At 29.2% G+C, this 15602-nt stretch overlaps 1 protein-coding gene and 1 non-coding gene across 2 annotated transcripts; one reads left to right on the forward strand and one right to left on the reverse strand.

Moving 5' to 3' along the window:
• The first annotated feature begins 9567 nt into the window (after positions 1–9567).
• LOC129895589 (zinc finger protein SHOOT GRAVITROPISM 5) lies at positions 9568–12591 on the forward strand. Its single transcript, XM_055971315.1, has 2 exons — positions 9568–9779; positions 11913–12591. Exon 2 carries the CDS (start codon positions 11936–11938, stop codon positions 12461–12463), a length of 528 nt encoding a protein of 175 aa, XP_055827290.1. The 5' UTR covers positions 9568–9779; positions 11913–11935; the 3' UTR covers positions 12464–12591.
• A 2462-nt stretch (positions 12592–15053) lies between these two features.
• On the reverse strand, positions 15054–15125 carry TRNAP-UGG (transfer RNA proline (anticodon UGG)). The gene has a single exon. It is a non-coding gene; the product is annotated as a tRNA-Pro (tRNA).
• Positions 15126–15602: the final 477 nt, after the last annotated feature.

Consider the following 15602-nt stretch of genomic DNA (forward strand, 5'->3'; position numbering starts at 1 on the left):
ACAAACTATTGTAAACCTACAATCTCAAGCTCTGTACATTATATTTATAGTAGATGAAGGAAAAGTGAAAACTTTGAAGAAATATTTTCAATCATGTTCCATTCGTCACACACTAATTTGAATTTTAAAAAAACCCTGAATTGCCATCTCTAAGAAACTTCTTAAGATTTTGTTTCGTCGATCTAAGATAACTTGAGATATCAAATTTAAAACTTTAGCCTAGAAAAATATAACCACCTTAACCAGAGGCGGATCCAGGATTTTCGATCTATGGATGACACGCTACTTTAAACAGTAATCTATGGCAAAATCCCTAGCATAGAGTAAGATAATGCATACTCCCTCCATTTCATATTAAGTGCATTTTTAAGGGATTTTTCATTGTTCAAAATAATTGAATTGTTCAAAGTTCAAGATAGATGTTTGGAACTTTTTCCATATTTTCCCTTTCAGTATTGAAGTTTTATATTTTCTAGGAGATAAATCACACTACTTGCAAAGTTATATTTATGATTTTACAAAGGGCAATAGTGGAAAGTATGGTTCAAATTATGTCTTTGAATGTTTTTCTTAGTGTGTGTGCATTTCCTCACAAATTCACTTAATATGAAATGGAGGGAGTAATATTTATTAGCAAATTTGCATACAAAATTTACACTTGTTAGGTTGGTTCTGCATCCCTGCAGTGATAAACCTGAGCTTTAACCACGAGCACCACAATGCTCTTTATTTCTAAAGGTGCCATGTATAATATTTGTACATTCCTTATAAATATATATATAACTATACATGTATATACAGATTTTCAATCGAGATCACGGGGTGGCATGACACTCCCTTCCAACTACATAGATCCGCCCGTGAGCCCAACCAACCCAAATTTGAATAGATTTGGCTATGAACATGTTCTATAATGGGTAAATTTCGATACAACCCTTATTTTGATCAGTAAAAAACCTAGCTTTCATGTGAATTTCTTTCTTTATACGTTTAAACGTTCTTTTTCCCATCTACGTACAAAGAAGAAAAGTACAATATTTTTTGACTTAGAGGCCGTTTGGATTGACTTATAAGCTGTTTTAATTTCAGCTTTTTTTGAGTGTTTGGATGACCAACTTAAAGTCATTTTGTGCTTAAAATAAGCCCCAATAAATAGTTGGGTTTATTTGGATAAGCTTATATTAAGCACTTTATAAGTTGAAAACAGATTATAAATCAAAAAAAAAAGTTGGCCTGCACCTACTTCTTTTTTTTAACTTATAAGCAGTTTTCAACTTATAAGCTGCTTAAAAATAAGGCAATCCAAACATGCTATTAATTGGTTAAGGTGATTAAAAAAATTTAAAATATAAAAACCTCAGAAATAATTTTGAGTTGGACTGACTGAGTTAAGATATGTTGTTTAGTTCAAGTTTACCAATTCATCATGACTCAATAAAACCTTTTGAGTCATGATCCATTTGTTGATTCTAACTCATTTTAAAACTTGCAAATATGAGACTGTCCACCTTTAATATTCACTAACATTAGTTTAAGATTAGAGTTTTTTTAATAATAATATAAGTCCAAACAAAAAGGAAAGATATGGACCATTAGACAAAAAAAAGCTGTAAACGAACTACAAGCTAGTTGTCATTTGCATGCCATACATCACAGGCTTTTTAAAAAATATTATTAGAGGGTTATTGATCCAAAGCATATGGTATTGATGATCCAAACAGCTTTAATCCAAATCTCTTCATCACGCACACTTGTTATTGTCTTTACCCTTTTTAAGATATTTTGTCAGAATAAGATTAAATTTTTTTTTAAATTTTTTTATAAATAATGAAGAAAAAAACCAAAAGTTCCTTTATAAGTCAACCTCAAAGGCTCAGACCTAATAATAAAGCCTCCCTTGTGGTCTTGTTGCACATAATAATTCATCTTTACAACTCATAATATTTACTTTCTGCAGTTAATTAAACACACACAAAGTACACTACATATATAACCATGCTTATTTAGTAATACTAAGTAAACATTAATTAGTGAAAATAATAAAGCAAAGCAAGTAGGAGTACTTAGGTAGCTAGTAGTAATTTTTTTTAGCAGACTTTCCAGCTTTTACACTATCCATTCCCTTTTTCTCTTTCGGCAAAGCATGTCCTCATTCCTCATGCTCTCAAGTGCTTTTCCTTCGGGGCGGAGCTACAATATTAGGTATCGAGTCAATGTTAGAGTAGCGGAATTGAAAAGTTAAACTATAATAATATCAATTTTTAATATATTTATAGTAGATATTGAACTTAATTGGTTTAAAAAAAATCGTCTTTGTCATTATCATGTACGGATTCAGATGAGCTCAATAGTTTTTGCTTAGATTTTATCTTTGTATTAGAAAATTCATTAGATATGTATAAATATATTTAACAGTGAATCCAATAAATCAAACGAGCTATAAAATGACAAATTTAAAACACATAAACTTCAAATTCAGTTCGATGTCAATAATTTTCTTGTCTATTTGATAACAATGGATTGGTTCCTTTACTTTATGGTTTGAAGGAACTTGATGTTAATGGATATGATTTAGGAAGTTTTACGAATAAAAAACCCTTCATAATTAAATAAAGCAAGATTCCATACTTGTGTTCATGTACCTTCCATTATGTGATAAATCGAAAAAGAAATTAATTTGGGCATGATTTGGTTTGATATTGGGAAAAAAATTTAATTATATTTTGATTGATTTAATTTGATTTTAACTAAAAAAAAAATCCACTCGAGACATACGTATAGTTAAGGGTGTACAAAATCAAATTAAAAACTGAATTAAACCGTAAATTGCGTTAAAGCGAAAAAATAATAATTTCGACTAGTGCATGGTTGGTTTTAATTTGACTTAGTTTGGTATTGAAAAAATAAAACTCAACTATACTTGTGTTGGTATAATTTGGTATAAATGTTACAATCCATAGTTATTAACAATTCTAATAAAGTTCAAATCAAAATCAAATCAATACTAATGATAAAAATAACTAAATTAATTCACCACTAAGAATGACAATAAATATAAATATTTGTTCTTTAGTTTTATATTGATTTAGACATTTAAATTAAATACAAAATTCAATTTTAACTTTTTTTTTAATGTTTAGTCATGTCATTAATACTTACTAGACTTATTTTAGCATGGTTTAGTACTTCTAAATTATGATCATTTTCATTATGACTTATTAATTTGTAATATTTGTTTTATGCGATTTCATTATTATTTTTTGTTGAATATTTTAGTGTCATCACTCATCTCATATTTTATGTTATTTTTTAAAAAAGCATGCACCTTAGATAGTTATATTTTGGTAAGACTAAATAAATATTTGAAGCACAAGTTAATTAATGAATATTTTATTAAAAAAATTAGAAAACCCAAAATTAAAAAAAAACCCCAAAAATTCAAGGTTGAAAAATCAGAATTTACTAATTTAATTTAGTTTCTAGATTTAAAAATTCAATACAAATAATTTGATTTGATATTTATAAAATTTAAACCAATTCATATACCCCATAATATCTCGTGCACCAAAGCTAGGAAGTATATATTAATTGGAGCTCCTTTTCAACCCATCAAAATTTTTCTTTCCTTTCATGCCCTTTGATTTTCATGTGTCAACCAATATACAGTTGAACAATGTGGAGAATGTACAATTAAATTATAAAAATATGCTCTGTCTAACCCTTCAAATTTTTAGGAGAGATGATCATACGTTTCAACATGATATCTAAATAAACAGAGACTCTGAGATTGAATTTTACCGATATACATTATCAAAAAGAATACAATTAATTAGTAAATACATTCCTGTCGAAAATATAATATTTTTAATGGGTCATAATTTTTTTATATATATATATATATATTATTTTTTTTTCATAATTTTTTGACATATACCATCGGCAATTCGAGTTTTTTTTAATAGTGAAATATGCCTTTTTATGACGAATGAAGACACCATAGAAACTAGAAAAATCGTCAACCTTTTTTGATGACTTGAATATAGTCACCATTAAAACTATTATAGCGATATTATTGTGTTATCACAAAAACCCTTCTTGTGGTGATTAAAGGAGTCACCCACGTATAAAATCGTCATGAAAAATCTATATATATAAATATTGCCGACATCATTCAATTCTTTAGGTCATATATATGATTAATTGGTCCGAGTAAAACCAAGTAAAGTAACTTTATGATGCCACTCAAATAATGCTAATTAATAGTATTTGGCCCTTCAATAATTGTCTTTATTCAATGTGTTAAATATGTAAAAAGGACAAAATGATAATTAAAATTTTTGACTAAATATATAAGTTAAAATCTTTTGAGTTTGATGGTCAATCAAAACATCTTTTTTCCACAAAAATAGGAGTAAAGTTTCCGTAATTCCATCTTCTCCAAACTCCACTTATAAAATTATATTAAATATATTATTATAAAATTATATTAAATATAAAAAGACAATATGAGAATTGGAAGAAGATCCCTAGCTACTTGTATCACTTATCAAATGACATGAACATGCCTTACTTTTCCAATTTTCCCACCTTTAATTTTGTTTGCAAATTGACACTTTAAAATGTAGTTTACAAACAAGTTCTTTAATTTTCTTTAAGCGTTTTCTCTGGAAATATTAAACAATATATAAATGTACTTTGGCATTTGACCTTTTCGAGGAAGATGGCGTTATCTAAATCACAAGATAATTAGTATATTATTAATAGCAACAACACATAAAAAGTCTACCATCTCTTTTTTTTTCCTTTTCCCCAGCTCAACTAAACAAGGATGAAAAGATTGACTCCTTTATCTTAGAAATGCCACTTTCATTTGACTTGATTTTTAATTATTTCAATTATTTTTCCATCTTCATCTTATCCCTAGCTCTCTCCTTTTATTCCAACTACAATGGAATAATTGGTTTCTCTCTAACTAGGGCCATGCACTTTATATACCTAACGCCTCAGTTCTTGTCCGAGACAAATTAATGAGCTCATTGATTTATATATATTCAACAACTTATAAAACAAAAATAATCATTATATCTTAGACTAGAAGTAATTCCAATTATTGTAAGTTGTTAAACGAGGAATCAATTAGATGATTCATATTTTAGTTAATTTTGTTAAAAGGCTGCCTCTAGCTTTGCTTAATAATGATGTAATGGTTACATCCAATATCTTGCTCAATTTTCAAAAATTCTCATCTTCACGTAACAAATCAAATAAATAAGTATTCTCCTGCTAAATGTATTTGGACCTAACTCAATTTTAAAAGTTAGTTGTTGAGAAAAGGATTATCCAAATATCATATAATAAGGACCAACTCATTCTTTCCCCCCTAACTTGGGCGACACCCACCTTGTGTCTAATATTAAATGGACCTTGGACTTAATTCAAACCTAAAAACTAACTCATAAAGGAATAATTATCCGATACTATATAAGAAAATTATCATTTCCATTTTTTATCTGATATGGGACTCTTCAAAGATGACACCTTCTAAAAATGAAAATAATTTAATTTGGTGGGGGAAGCTTACGCCTTGCTCCATAACATGTATAATATTCCTATCGTCCACCTCTATCATATAAATACTGTTCTCGACATGTCATATTTTAGGGATAAAATAGATACTCTGTCCTTCGCTTTTGCTGGTTCATATATTACTTTTTTTCTTCTTTGCCTTGTCCATATTAATAACAAATTAATAGAGTACAATACTGCATAAATAGAGGAAACATATTGCTTAATACCGTCAAACTTATTAATGAAGAGGACATTCATGATTCAACATCATTCACTTCGACCTATTATCGAAGATTATAGATAGTTGTTGAAGACCAACAAGCTGTCAAAACTTGTCTTGTAATTTATATTGCTATCGTTGTTATTGTCTTGAGTTATGGTTATCACATGATCACTTTGCTGTTGTAATTGTTTCCCTTTTCCGTATGTTATGTGATGCTTCTTCTTGTACATGTTTTATTTATTTCCTTTTGAATGTTCTTTCATTTGCGTTATTTGAGCCGAGATTTTTCAAAAACATCCTTTCTATATCTTCGTAAGATAAGAATAATATTTGTATATATCTATCTTCGTAGATCCCACCTTGTGTGACTACTATGAATATGTTGCCGCCAATAAGGCCACACTTACACATATTTGGAGAGAGACAAACTCATCAATTTTCTAGCAAATGAAGAACACAATCATGAACAATACTCTGGAGTAATGCACTTAAAACATATAAATTTTTTTTCCTAACAGATTTAAGTCGTGTTGCTTATGAATAATTTCAAAATCTTAATTTTTTTTCATATCCTTTGTATTTTCCCCCCTCTTTCGAATTTATAAGTTTACTTTTTACAATTTTTTTATTAGCTTATTTGATTAACTATCTAAACTTTTACCTTATTGTTTTGCCGATTGAATTCAAGAAATGGTTGTTAATATCATGTTAAAGTTGAAACCAAGTCTGGGTAAGCACATGTTTATGATCAAACAAAATCGTGGAAACCCACATGGAGGATGGACCCACATATAAAGGTTCCAAGCAGTAGATTCTGCAACCAAAAAATAATATCATGAATTTCATCATCTTCATCATTTCATTTTCTTCTAACATGTGCCACCTCCCACGTGCCAATCTTCTAGCTTTTCTTCCATGGATGGATCATACTCAATACAAATAAAGTTAGAGATCCATCAGTAGCTACCTTTATTCATTTGGTATATATGTAGAGCCCCGACAACATTACCCTACCAATAAAGTTACTCTCTTCCTCCCTCTCTCTATCTTGTATAAAGTTACTAGTAATTAATAACCCCACCGTTATACCCCCAACCCCACTAGAGTAACTAGAGTAATTATATATGGTGATTTGTGAAGGATGATCAGTTGAACGTCTTTATGCTATGTATATAGAAAATTATATGAACATGCTTAACGAAATTTTTAGTGTCGCCAGTGCGCCTAGTTCCATCTTCAATAGGAGTGTTAATAAAAATTAGTACACAGACCTCTATGCACGTGTGGATCTCATTATTACTCTTTCACCAACCGCTTAAGTATTTATTTAAGAGCTCAAGTTTATATATATACACGTAGCTTATTAAAATATCCAATGCTTTTAGGTGTTGAAATTGATTTTAAAAGTAAAAAAAATAATTTGGTGCATAAAATATTCATTGTTAGCAAAGTTCGGGGAAGGACTTGAGATATGATATAGATAGTCTATTATAATGTGCGCAAATAATATTTTTGAGGAGAGTAGAGATATATATTTATTGTTACAAAATAGTGGTGTACGTACTATAAATGTTTAAATTCTGGTATTTGAAGTATGAGAATATTGTTGAAGATTAGTGCAGGCCACACATAAAAGAGACAGAAACCAGAAAGAGAAGACTATTCAACTTAATACGATGAATGTGCTTCATCATCGAGGTGAGACATGACATCACTGTTTCCTCAGCTGACATGAACAAACGTATATATACTCCCTAGTTTCACTATTTTCTTTTATATATATATATATATATATATATATATATATATATTAGGGGCGGGTGGGGAAGCGTTCAAAACATTCTTGGCAAAAAATTATAATATATATAAGGTATTTCTTTTAAATATTTTATATATATAAAGAGATTTTGAATCTCTTAAATATAAGATTAGAGGTTGACTTAATGGCTCAGATAGTTCAATTATTTTTTGAAATATATATATATATATATATATAAGGTTGGAATCTGGGAGATAGGTTAACGATAATCAACGAAGGGTAAATTTGTACACCCCATTTTTTCTCTATTATAAAGTACTTGGTATATTTGCAATGTAATTATTAAATTGTAAAATATTTTAAGAGTAGCACACACTTGGTGGAGTATAATCATGAAGATTTTCCTGTCATAACTAAATCTTGCTAGTTGTTTCTGATAGTTACGTTGCTAAAGAACGAAATTCAACATTCCACGTTTATGTTTTTGGATAATGTGGAAGATACTTATGAATTAATCCATCTTTACCAGTTTTAATTTTCCTTGTTCCCCTACTTTTCATTACTTTAAGCACGTCATTCTTCTAAACTAAATTAAAACACCTTTTTTCTCTTGCAGTAATAATCAAATGTACTCCACCAATCCCAATTTAGATGTCTGATTTAATTAGTATTAATCACTATTAAGGTAAGATCAATTTAAGTTTTATTAATTACGGACTTCACTATTCCGTATCTTTTTGTTACTTTCCGTTTTATGAATAGCCAAAAACATTGTCACGTTCCTAAAAATGGTCACTTTTTGTATGGGTTTAACTTTAACTTATCCTCTACGAGTTAATAACTTACTTTTGGTGATTACTTGGTAGTGTAATAGATGAAAAAAAAGAGGCTAAAATGTAACGCCCAAAAAGGTTCTTTAATTTTAAAAATTGTTTGAAAAAATTTATGTGACAATTAATATAAAGCGGAGGGAGTATATAAATTGAGGAAGATTCAAATTAAACACCAGAGCTTTAAGTGTTAAAACTTTACACATTTAAAGAACAAATAAATTCACCTTTTTATTATTGAGTGTACGAACAAAATTTAAATAGTTTAAAAGATTGAAAAGATATATATAAGTTTTAGTGATCTTATGTGAGACCTTTTAAAAAATATCTTAAATATTGATAAAAAGCGTAAAGAAAGAACAACATAAGTCTTGTAAATAAATTGAAAATAAGATATCTAATTAGGTCCAGAAGAAATGCTTCCTCTTTTCATTAAAAATATATTTTTTGGGTTGATTCATTTGATTTGATATTGAAGTTAATTGACCCGGCTAGTTTATATTTCTTCTAAATAATTTTTTTTTATTCTCAACATTCAAACTTAAGACATCTAGTTAAATATGAAAGAATCACGATAATATAATTTTCATTAATTGAAAAATCAATCAATAATATATTGAAAGAAGAACTTGAGGATATGATAGGGGCGGAGGTAGACTTCTGTTTGTGGATTAGATAGAATGCACTAGCTCTGACGTAAATTTTGTATTTATATTAAAAAAATACACTTAATATGTATAAATAACTTATAAAAAATATAATAACTTTCTTTTTCTTAAATTAAAACTTATAAATTCAAAATCTTAACTCTGTCTTTCCGACCAGACCGGAGAAGAGAATATACACCTTATGTATTGTGTGGGGTGAGGGGTCGGATGAGGTGACCCACATAGTACATTCACTTTTTTCCTGAAATTTGTAATTACATTTTTGGTGCTTTGTGTACGTCCACTTTAACCCATGCAAGTAGGTAATGCCTTTGTCTCTCCCACTGGCAAACCGTCCATGTGATTTTGTGTATATATATGTCATACAATTACTACTAGTCTTTTACTACTATATATCACACACACATATATAATATATATAAATATATACATATGTGGCACCCCCACCCCCCAATATATGTTGTCAAAATCTATCGGTTTCAAAAGTCGTTTTCTCTTTGTTGCTTCTCATTCATTCATTATCGATCATCTCTCTCCCCATAACGTCTTGTGTGAAAAAGTTTAAGTCCTTTTTTTTAGGGCTTCCCAATTATTGTCTTCAATTTTGTTCATATACCTAATTCCCTACCTTCACAGTCTGATCATTTCGAGCTTTCGAGCAGAAAACAATTAGTACATCTATATCTCTCTCTTTCTTTATACGAATTCATTGAATACTGAAACTCACAAAGGTACTATTTCTTCTTCATTCATTCTTGGCTTTTTTCGTGCTTTAGAAATAATTATTGAAAAGATTTCATCTTACTGCTTTCTTTTGATTGTATTCTTGTGTATCATATTGATCTTTTTTATTTTCTGTCAAAATTTGTTGGTATCTTCATGATTACTAGCTACGTACAATTACATATATTTTTCCTGAAATTAATCATGTAGCTAGTTACCATTTCCTCTGTTCAATTACAATTTATAAAGTTTTTAGTGAAGAATAAAGGAAATTGGATTTTCTTAACTAGCTAGCTACTCTATCCTTTTGACATTCTCTTGGTTAAGTCAAAGAAAAGATTTAAAGGGATCATATACCATAATTTTGTAGGTAATGATTCTAACATTACTACTACTGGAATATATCTATATATGTCACATATATATGTTCTTTAATTGGCGGTTCAAAATTTGAATCTGTCTTCAATTTTTAAGATTTTTAGCATTGAACACATCGTATTTTTGGATGCCTCTCTGTAGGATATATAATATTCTTACTTAGAAAATCTTTGATGATTTATTGTTAGACAATAACTTAAGGAATGTTAGTTTTCCGTTTTTCTCGTTTGATGTTTTAGTAGTTTTCTTTAATAAAAGCCAAAATTTAGTAAGTATTCTCTAATGATTAATGGGGACATGAGAATTATTCATTTAGTATTCTCACAATTCTCCTCGATTTGCCTTTGTTATTTAGTTTCTATTCTTCTACTTGGTTTGTTTTCTATTTTTTTTAATCTTTTATTAATTAGATTGTACCTATTGTATTTTTACATGAAAGAAATTGCCGTTCACATGCATCACCAGAATTTCAAATCATCTCTTTGAACTATATGTTATAACAAAAAATATTTATATATCTGGCATACAAAGAGTTAAGCAAAGGACTGTTGATAGAAATTCAACCTAATTTTTAGGATATTTAATCCGATCATACGGCTGTTCATATTATATACTTTTGGGCAATTTCATGCACTAAACAAGTAATGAAAGAAAATATTATAGTAATAGTTGAAAATTTTAGTTTGAAATAAAGCTTCATGCCAAAACATAGATTTGAATTCTAGAAACATGCAAAATTTGTATAAAATATTATTAAAAGTAGTAGTATTTAGGATGGTGTCAAACATTGTGTGAATTTGAGTGTCTAAAAGGAAAAGAATGTCATAATTGGTACGGTTCATTTTCTATCTTTCACATAACAAAAGAAGAAAAAAAGAATACTAGCTGCATTTCATTTTGACCTACCAAATTCTACATTTTTCATCATCAGAAGCTAGCTAGAGTAGATGATAAGGCCAAAATGAAATGCAACTAGCTAGATTTTTCTTTTTTGGGTATCCTCTTTAAACTTCTTTCTGGTAAGTCACAAAATGAGGGGGGAACAAGACAAGGAGTTTAGTACACACATGTATTTCTTTTTGTATGAATGAAATTATGGAGTATTTGATAAGAATTATGCATCTAGTTGTGGATTTTAATTTATGGATTAACTCAAGTTTTACTAGCTAGGAGTGTATTTTATCCAAAGAATAATGCAATGATCTATACATATGTAGTAATTATTTGTTGGATTTAAGTTATACATGCTAGTAAAATTAGTAATTTTTCTTAAACTATCAATATATATAATTCAATTTTTTCAATTTTTTTTCATATAAGAATCTATTGTCTAGACCTAACCATCCTGACTAATCCAAATTCACACCATGTATTTAGTATTATAATTTTTTTTTCGTTCTCAAAATTCGAACGAAATTAAAAATCTCTGGTTAAGCGTGAAAGGATCATCCACCCTAGTATACTCGTTTGTTGTTACCCTAATTATTCTGTAACGTACAATACCAATGTAGATATATATACTCCTTCAGTTTCAATTTGTTTATCTAGTTTACATTTGACACAAAGTTTAAGAAAGTAAAGAAAAATTCTGAATCGTGTGGTCTTAAACTGAAGAGATGTAGAATGTATTAAAATGTCTTTTAGTCTTATGATCTTAAATATATCATGTGAAACAGACTAAAACGAAAAGTAAGATGAACATATTGAAACAACTTATTTGTTGATTTAAGTTTCCCTAATTGTTTGTTAACTTTTCTGAGCAGCATCACTTGTAGAGACCTTAATAATGGAAGATCACCAGAAGGAGCTACATTTTCTTTCTACTCACACAAACGCAGCAAATTCATCGTCCTGGCCATCCGATTCTTCTGGAAACATGATCCTATCATCGGAATCAATTGAACCTCCTTCGTTGGACCTACAACTTTCAATCAGCGTACGACCAATAAAACCACCATCAGATCATCATCAAGGTGTCCTAATTCGACCAGCAATAAATCATGATCACAATCACAATCACTACACCGATGTCCGGTTCGACTCAGGGTATGTGGAAGCTCTTAAATGGCAAGCCGCTGAGCAAATCCGGCTTGCAGCCATTGAAAAAGCGTACGCGGAACGTGTGAGGGAGCTTACTAGAAGAGAAATAGAGCTGGCTCAGTCGGAATTCGCACGTGCAAGGAGTATGTGGGAAAGAGCTAAAGAAGAAGTTGAAAGAGCAGAAAAGTTGAAAGAAAGAGCAACTCGTAGGATTGATCCTACGTGCATGGAAGTTACTTGCCATTCTTGCAGTCAAAAATTTCGACCTCATTGAATTTCAATATTATTATTATTATTATTGAGGGGGAAATAAAAAAAATAAGATGTTAATTAATTAATGTATTATGTATTCTTTTCTTTTGGTGGTAAAAAAACTTGAAAGTGGATTAATAATTTGATGTATGATTTATTCTTTTGTTTTTCTGTTCTTCCGTTTAACCAATTGATATTAAGTTATGTAGTAGGTATACACATATCATGGTCCTGGCAGAATTTGACTATGTATGAATCTACCTTTTATTGATGAGGTAATGCAATCTTCATAATATTGGAAACAATATGAGATTTGATCATTGTTCGTGTTTTCTACTTAATGTTTGGTGTGTATACTTGGAATAATGAGTCAACCAACAATGTTATGCCATTGTTTTTTTTCTTCCTAAAAGTGATATTTGCTCTAATTTTCTGGCATGAAATTGATATGAAATTGTACACAAATAATTTTACTGGATATATATGACAAATCGTTTGATTTTCAAGTGCAAAATGTGGCAAAGAATTAAAGAGTGTTTTTGGGGAGAATACAAGACTAAAGAGAGATTTTTCTGCAGAATATCACGTACTTCTAGAGAAGTAAAAACCAGTTTAAGATGAAAGGATCTTTAGACACAACTTCTCATTCAAAACATTTGATTTATGATTTTATTTTAAAACAAAGTTCCAACAATAATAAAGGTAGCAATATTTTTTTAGTTAATGTAAGTCATGGAAACAAACACTTCGTACTAGATAGTATATGCCAGTATTAACACCATCCTTTGATCCAAAAAAGCAATGTTTTGTTTTTTCAATTTTTGTCCTATAATTTTATAGTCTCATATCCCATTAAGGTAAGGATAAAATCTGTCTATATTCTATCTTTTTTAGATTTAACTTACGGAATTATACTGAATATGTTGTAATAATAAGTTGACTTTGAAGGTACGTATATTTATTATCATATATTATAGATCTAGTTATTATGAGAGGTAGTGATGCAATCCTCCTCGGACTCTATGTTAATAAGGAGATTTGTCTGAGTGTCATGCATCATCACAAAATTGAATGAATATATGGGTCCTATTTCACTTTTCACCAATCAATTTCTTGTGTTATTTAATTAAGATCGCTGGTCATGATTATAACTACGTACAAATAATTTGGCTATATATATCTACGAAAAAAAAAGTTCACCATCACTTATAAGCGTTTCAATTATTTAAGTTTCACTATAAAGGATTTAAATTCAATACATCTTGGGCATCCAAATATTCCAAATATGATTTGGAGCTAACTTAATTTAAACGCACTCAGTGTTTATATCAATCCAAATACATGTTTACACCTACAATCTTTCTGCTAAATCATAGTTAACTAATACATATTCTAACCTTAATTTTTGAGTTAATCATAATAAAGTAATATAATTTAGAATAAACATGGAATGCGAATAAATTTTACCCCAAGAACAAAATAGTTCCTAGATCTCTTGTTTGGAGTAAGAATTCAACTTCAGATTTTATGTTAATTTCATTTTGTTTAGCAAGATAATGAATGACAAGAGATTCTCCTTTTACAAATGATGCTTTTTGGATAAGCCAAGATTTATAGATAACATTTCTGGTCTTTGATGCTTTTTCCTTCATGTATAGTAAGCTCTGTGATTGCATTAATTCAAATTGGTATTTGTCTTTTTCCTTTCAAAGCTTAGAATACCATGATTTCTGACATTGACTGCTGCCTTGTTGTGATTAATTTCTTGACTGGTCAAATAACATAACACCACAAGACAAATATATAACATCAAAAGTTGCCTACAGCTTTTGCATTCAAGCAAAGTCCACGAGTTAAAAGTATATATGGGAAACAACTCAAAACATATTTTTATTTTTAAAAAAATAACTTTTACTCCTTGCTCCAAAATAAGTATCATCTTAGTAATAATTACGTACTTTAAAAAATCAATAAATACAATATGTAGTTTACTAAATTATTTCTATTTAATAAATATCTTTTGAAAATTGAAAGTTATTAAAAAGATTGAGTAGAAAAATATAGCTAGAAAAACATACTAATTATTGCCTTGAATTCCAGATGCGGCTTAAATTAATCAGTGGCCTAAAGTCAAAAAATAAATCTCTTAAAGTTTTATTTATTTATATATATATAAAGAAGTAAAGAAGAGTTTCGAATGTTATGATCATAAACTAAAAATATATATACCAAGATGTCTTTTAATTTTGTGGTCTTAAACATGTCAGGTGAAAAATTAAATTTAAAAATTGACAAAATAGAAAGAAACAATCTTTCATGTTTCGAAACAAACTAAAAAAGAGTAAGACAAATAAATTAAAAAATACAATATATTTTTTTCTTTAAAATAAACTTATAATAATTTTATAGGGTCCCTAAAATTTGGGTTCCTAAAACAGATGTCTCATATATAAAGGCATTATTTTTGAACGGGGGCACTACTAATTTTGAGTGGCGAAATAGTATTTGATTTGATTATATTTTTTAAAAAATTATAATTAAAAAAAATTATATACTGATCTAAAGGGTCATTCCGAGAAATAATTAAAAAAAATTATATAATGATCTTAAAAGGGGCATTCCGAGAATCGAACTCGGGACCTCTCGCACCCAAAGCGAGAATCATACCACTAGACCAAATGCCCTTTCATATGGTCAGTTTTGTAAGAATTAATAAACTTAAAAAGGATGGTAGATAGCCACCCGAACTTTTCTTCTGTTTTATAGAGACCAGAGAAACTTCTATATAATAATAAATATAGAAAGGTGAGGTGAGGTACTTTCCCCTGCATATATAAAGAAAATCCATGATGACGACTTTCCAAAGACGAGTAAGGGACGGGGAGAGGGTCACTGTAAAGGAGGCTGGACCTACAGTCTTTGGACTTTATACAACAGTAATTTTCGTTGCCATGAGAATTTATAAAGGACATTATTAGGTTTCCTACATTTGACCAACAATGATGCAGACAACTATTGATCATAGTTGTCATGTTACTTTGAAGCTCTACTCGTCATAAAATGGTAGGAGGTCTGAGATTGCTAGAAGAAATTGTGTAGTAATTCATTGTTGTTGCATTGTAAGGATGAAAAGAACTGCAGCAGCAAAGTGGCTAAAACTT

Source organism: Solanum dulcamara, chromosome 7 (genome assembly GCF_947179165.1).
Source record: "Solanum dulcamara chromosome 7, daSolDulc1.2, whole genome shotgun sequence".
NCBI lineage: Eukaryota > Viridiplantae > Streptophyta > Magnoliopsida > Solanales > Solanaceae > Solanum > Solanum dulcamara.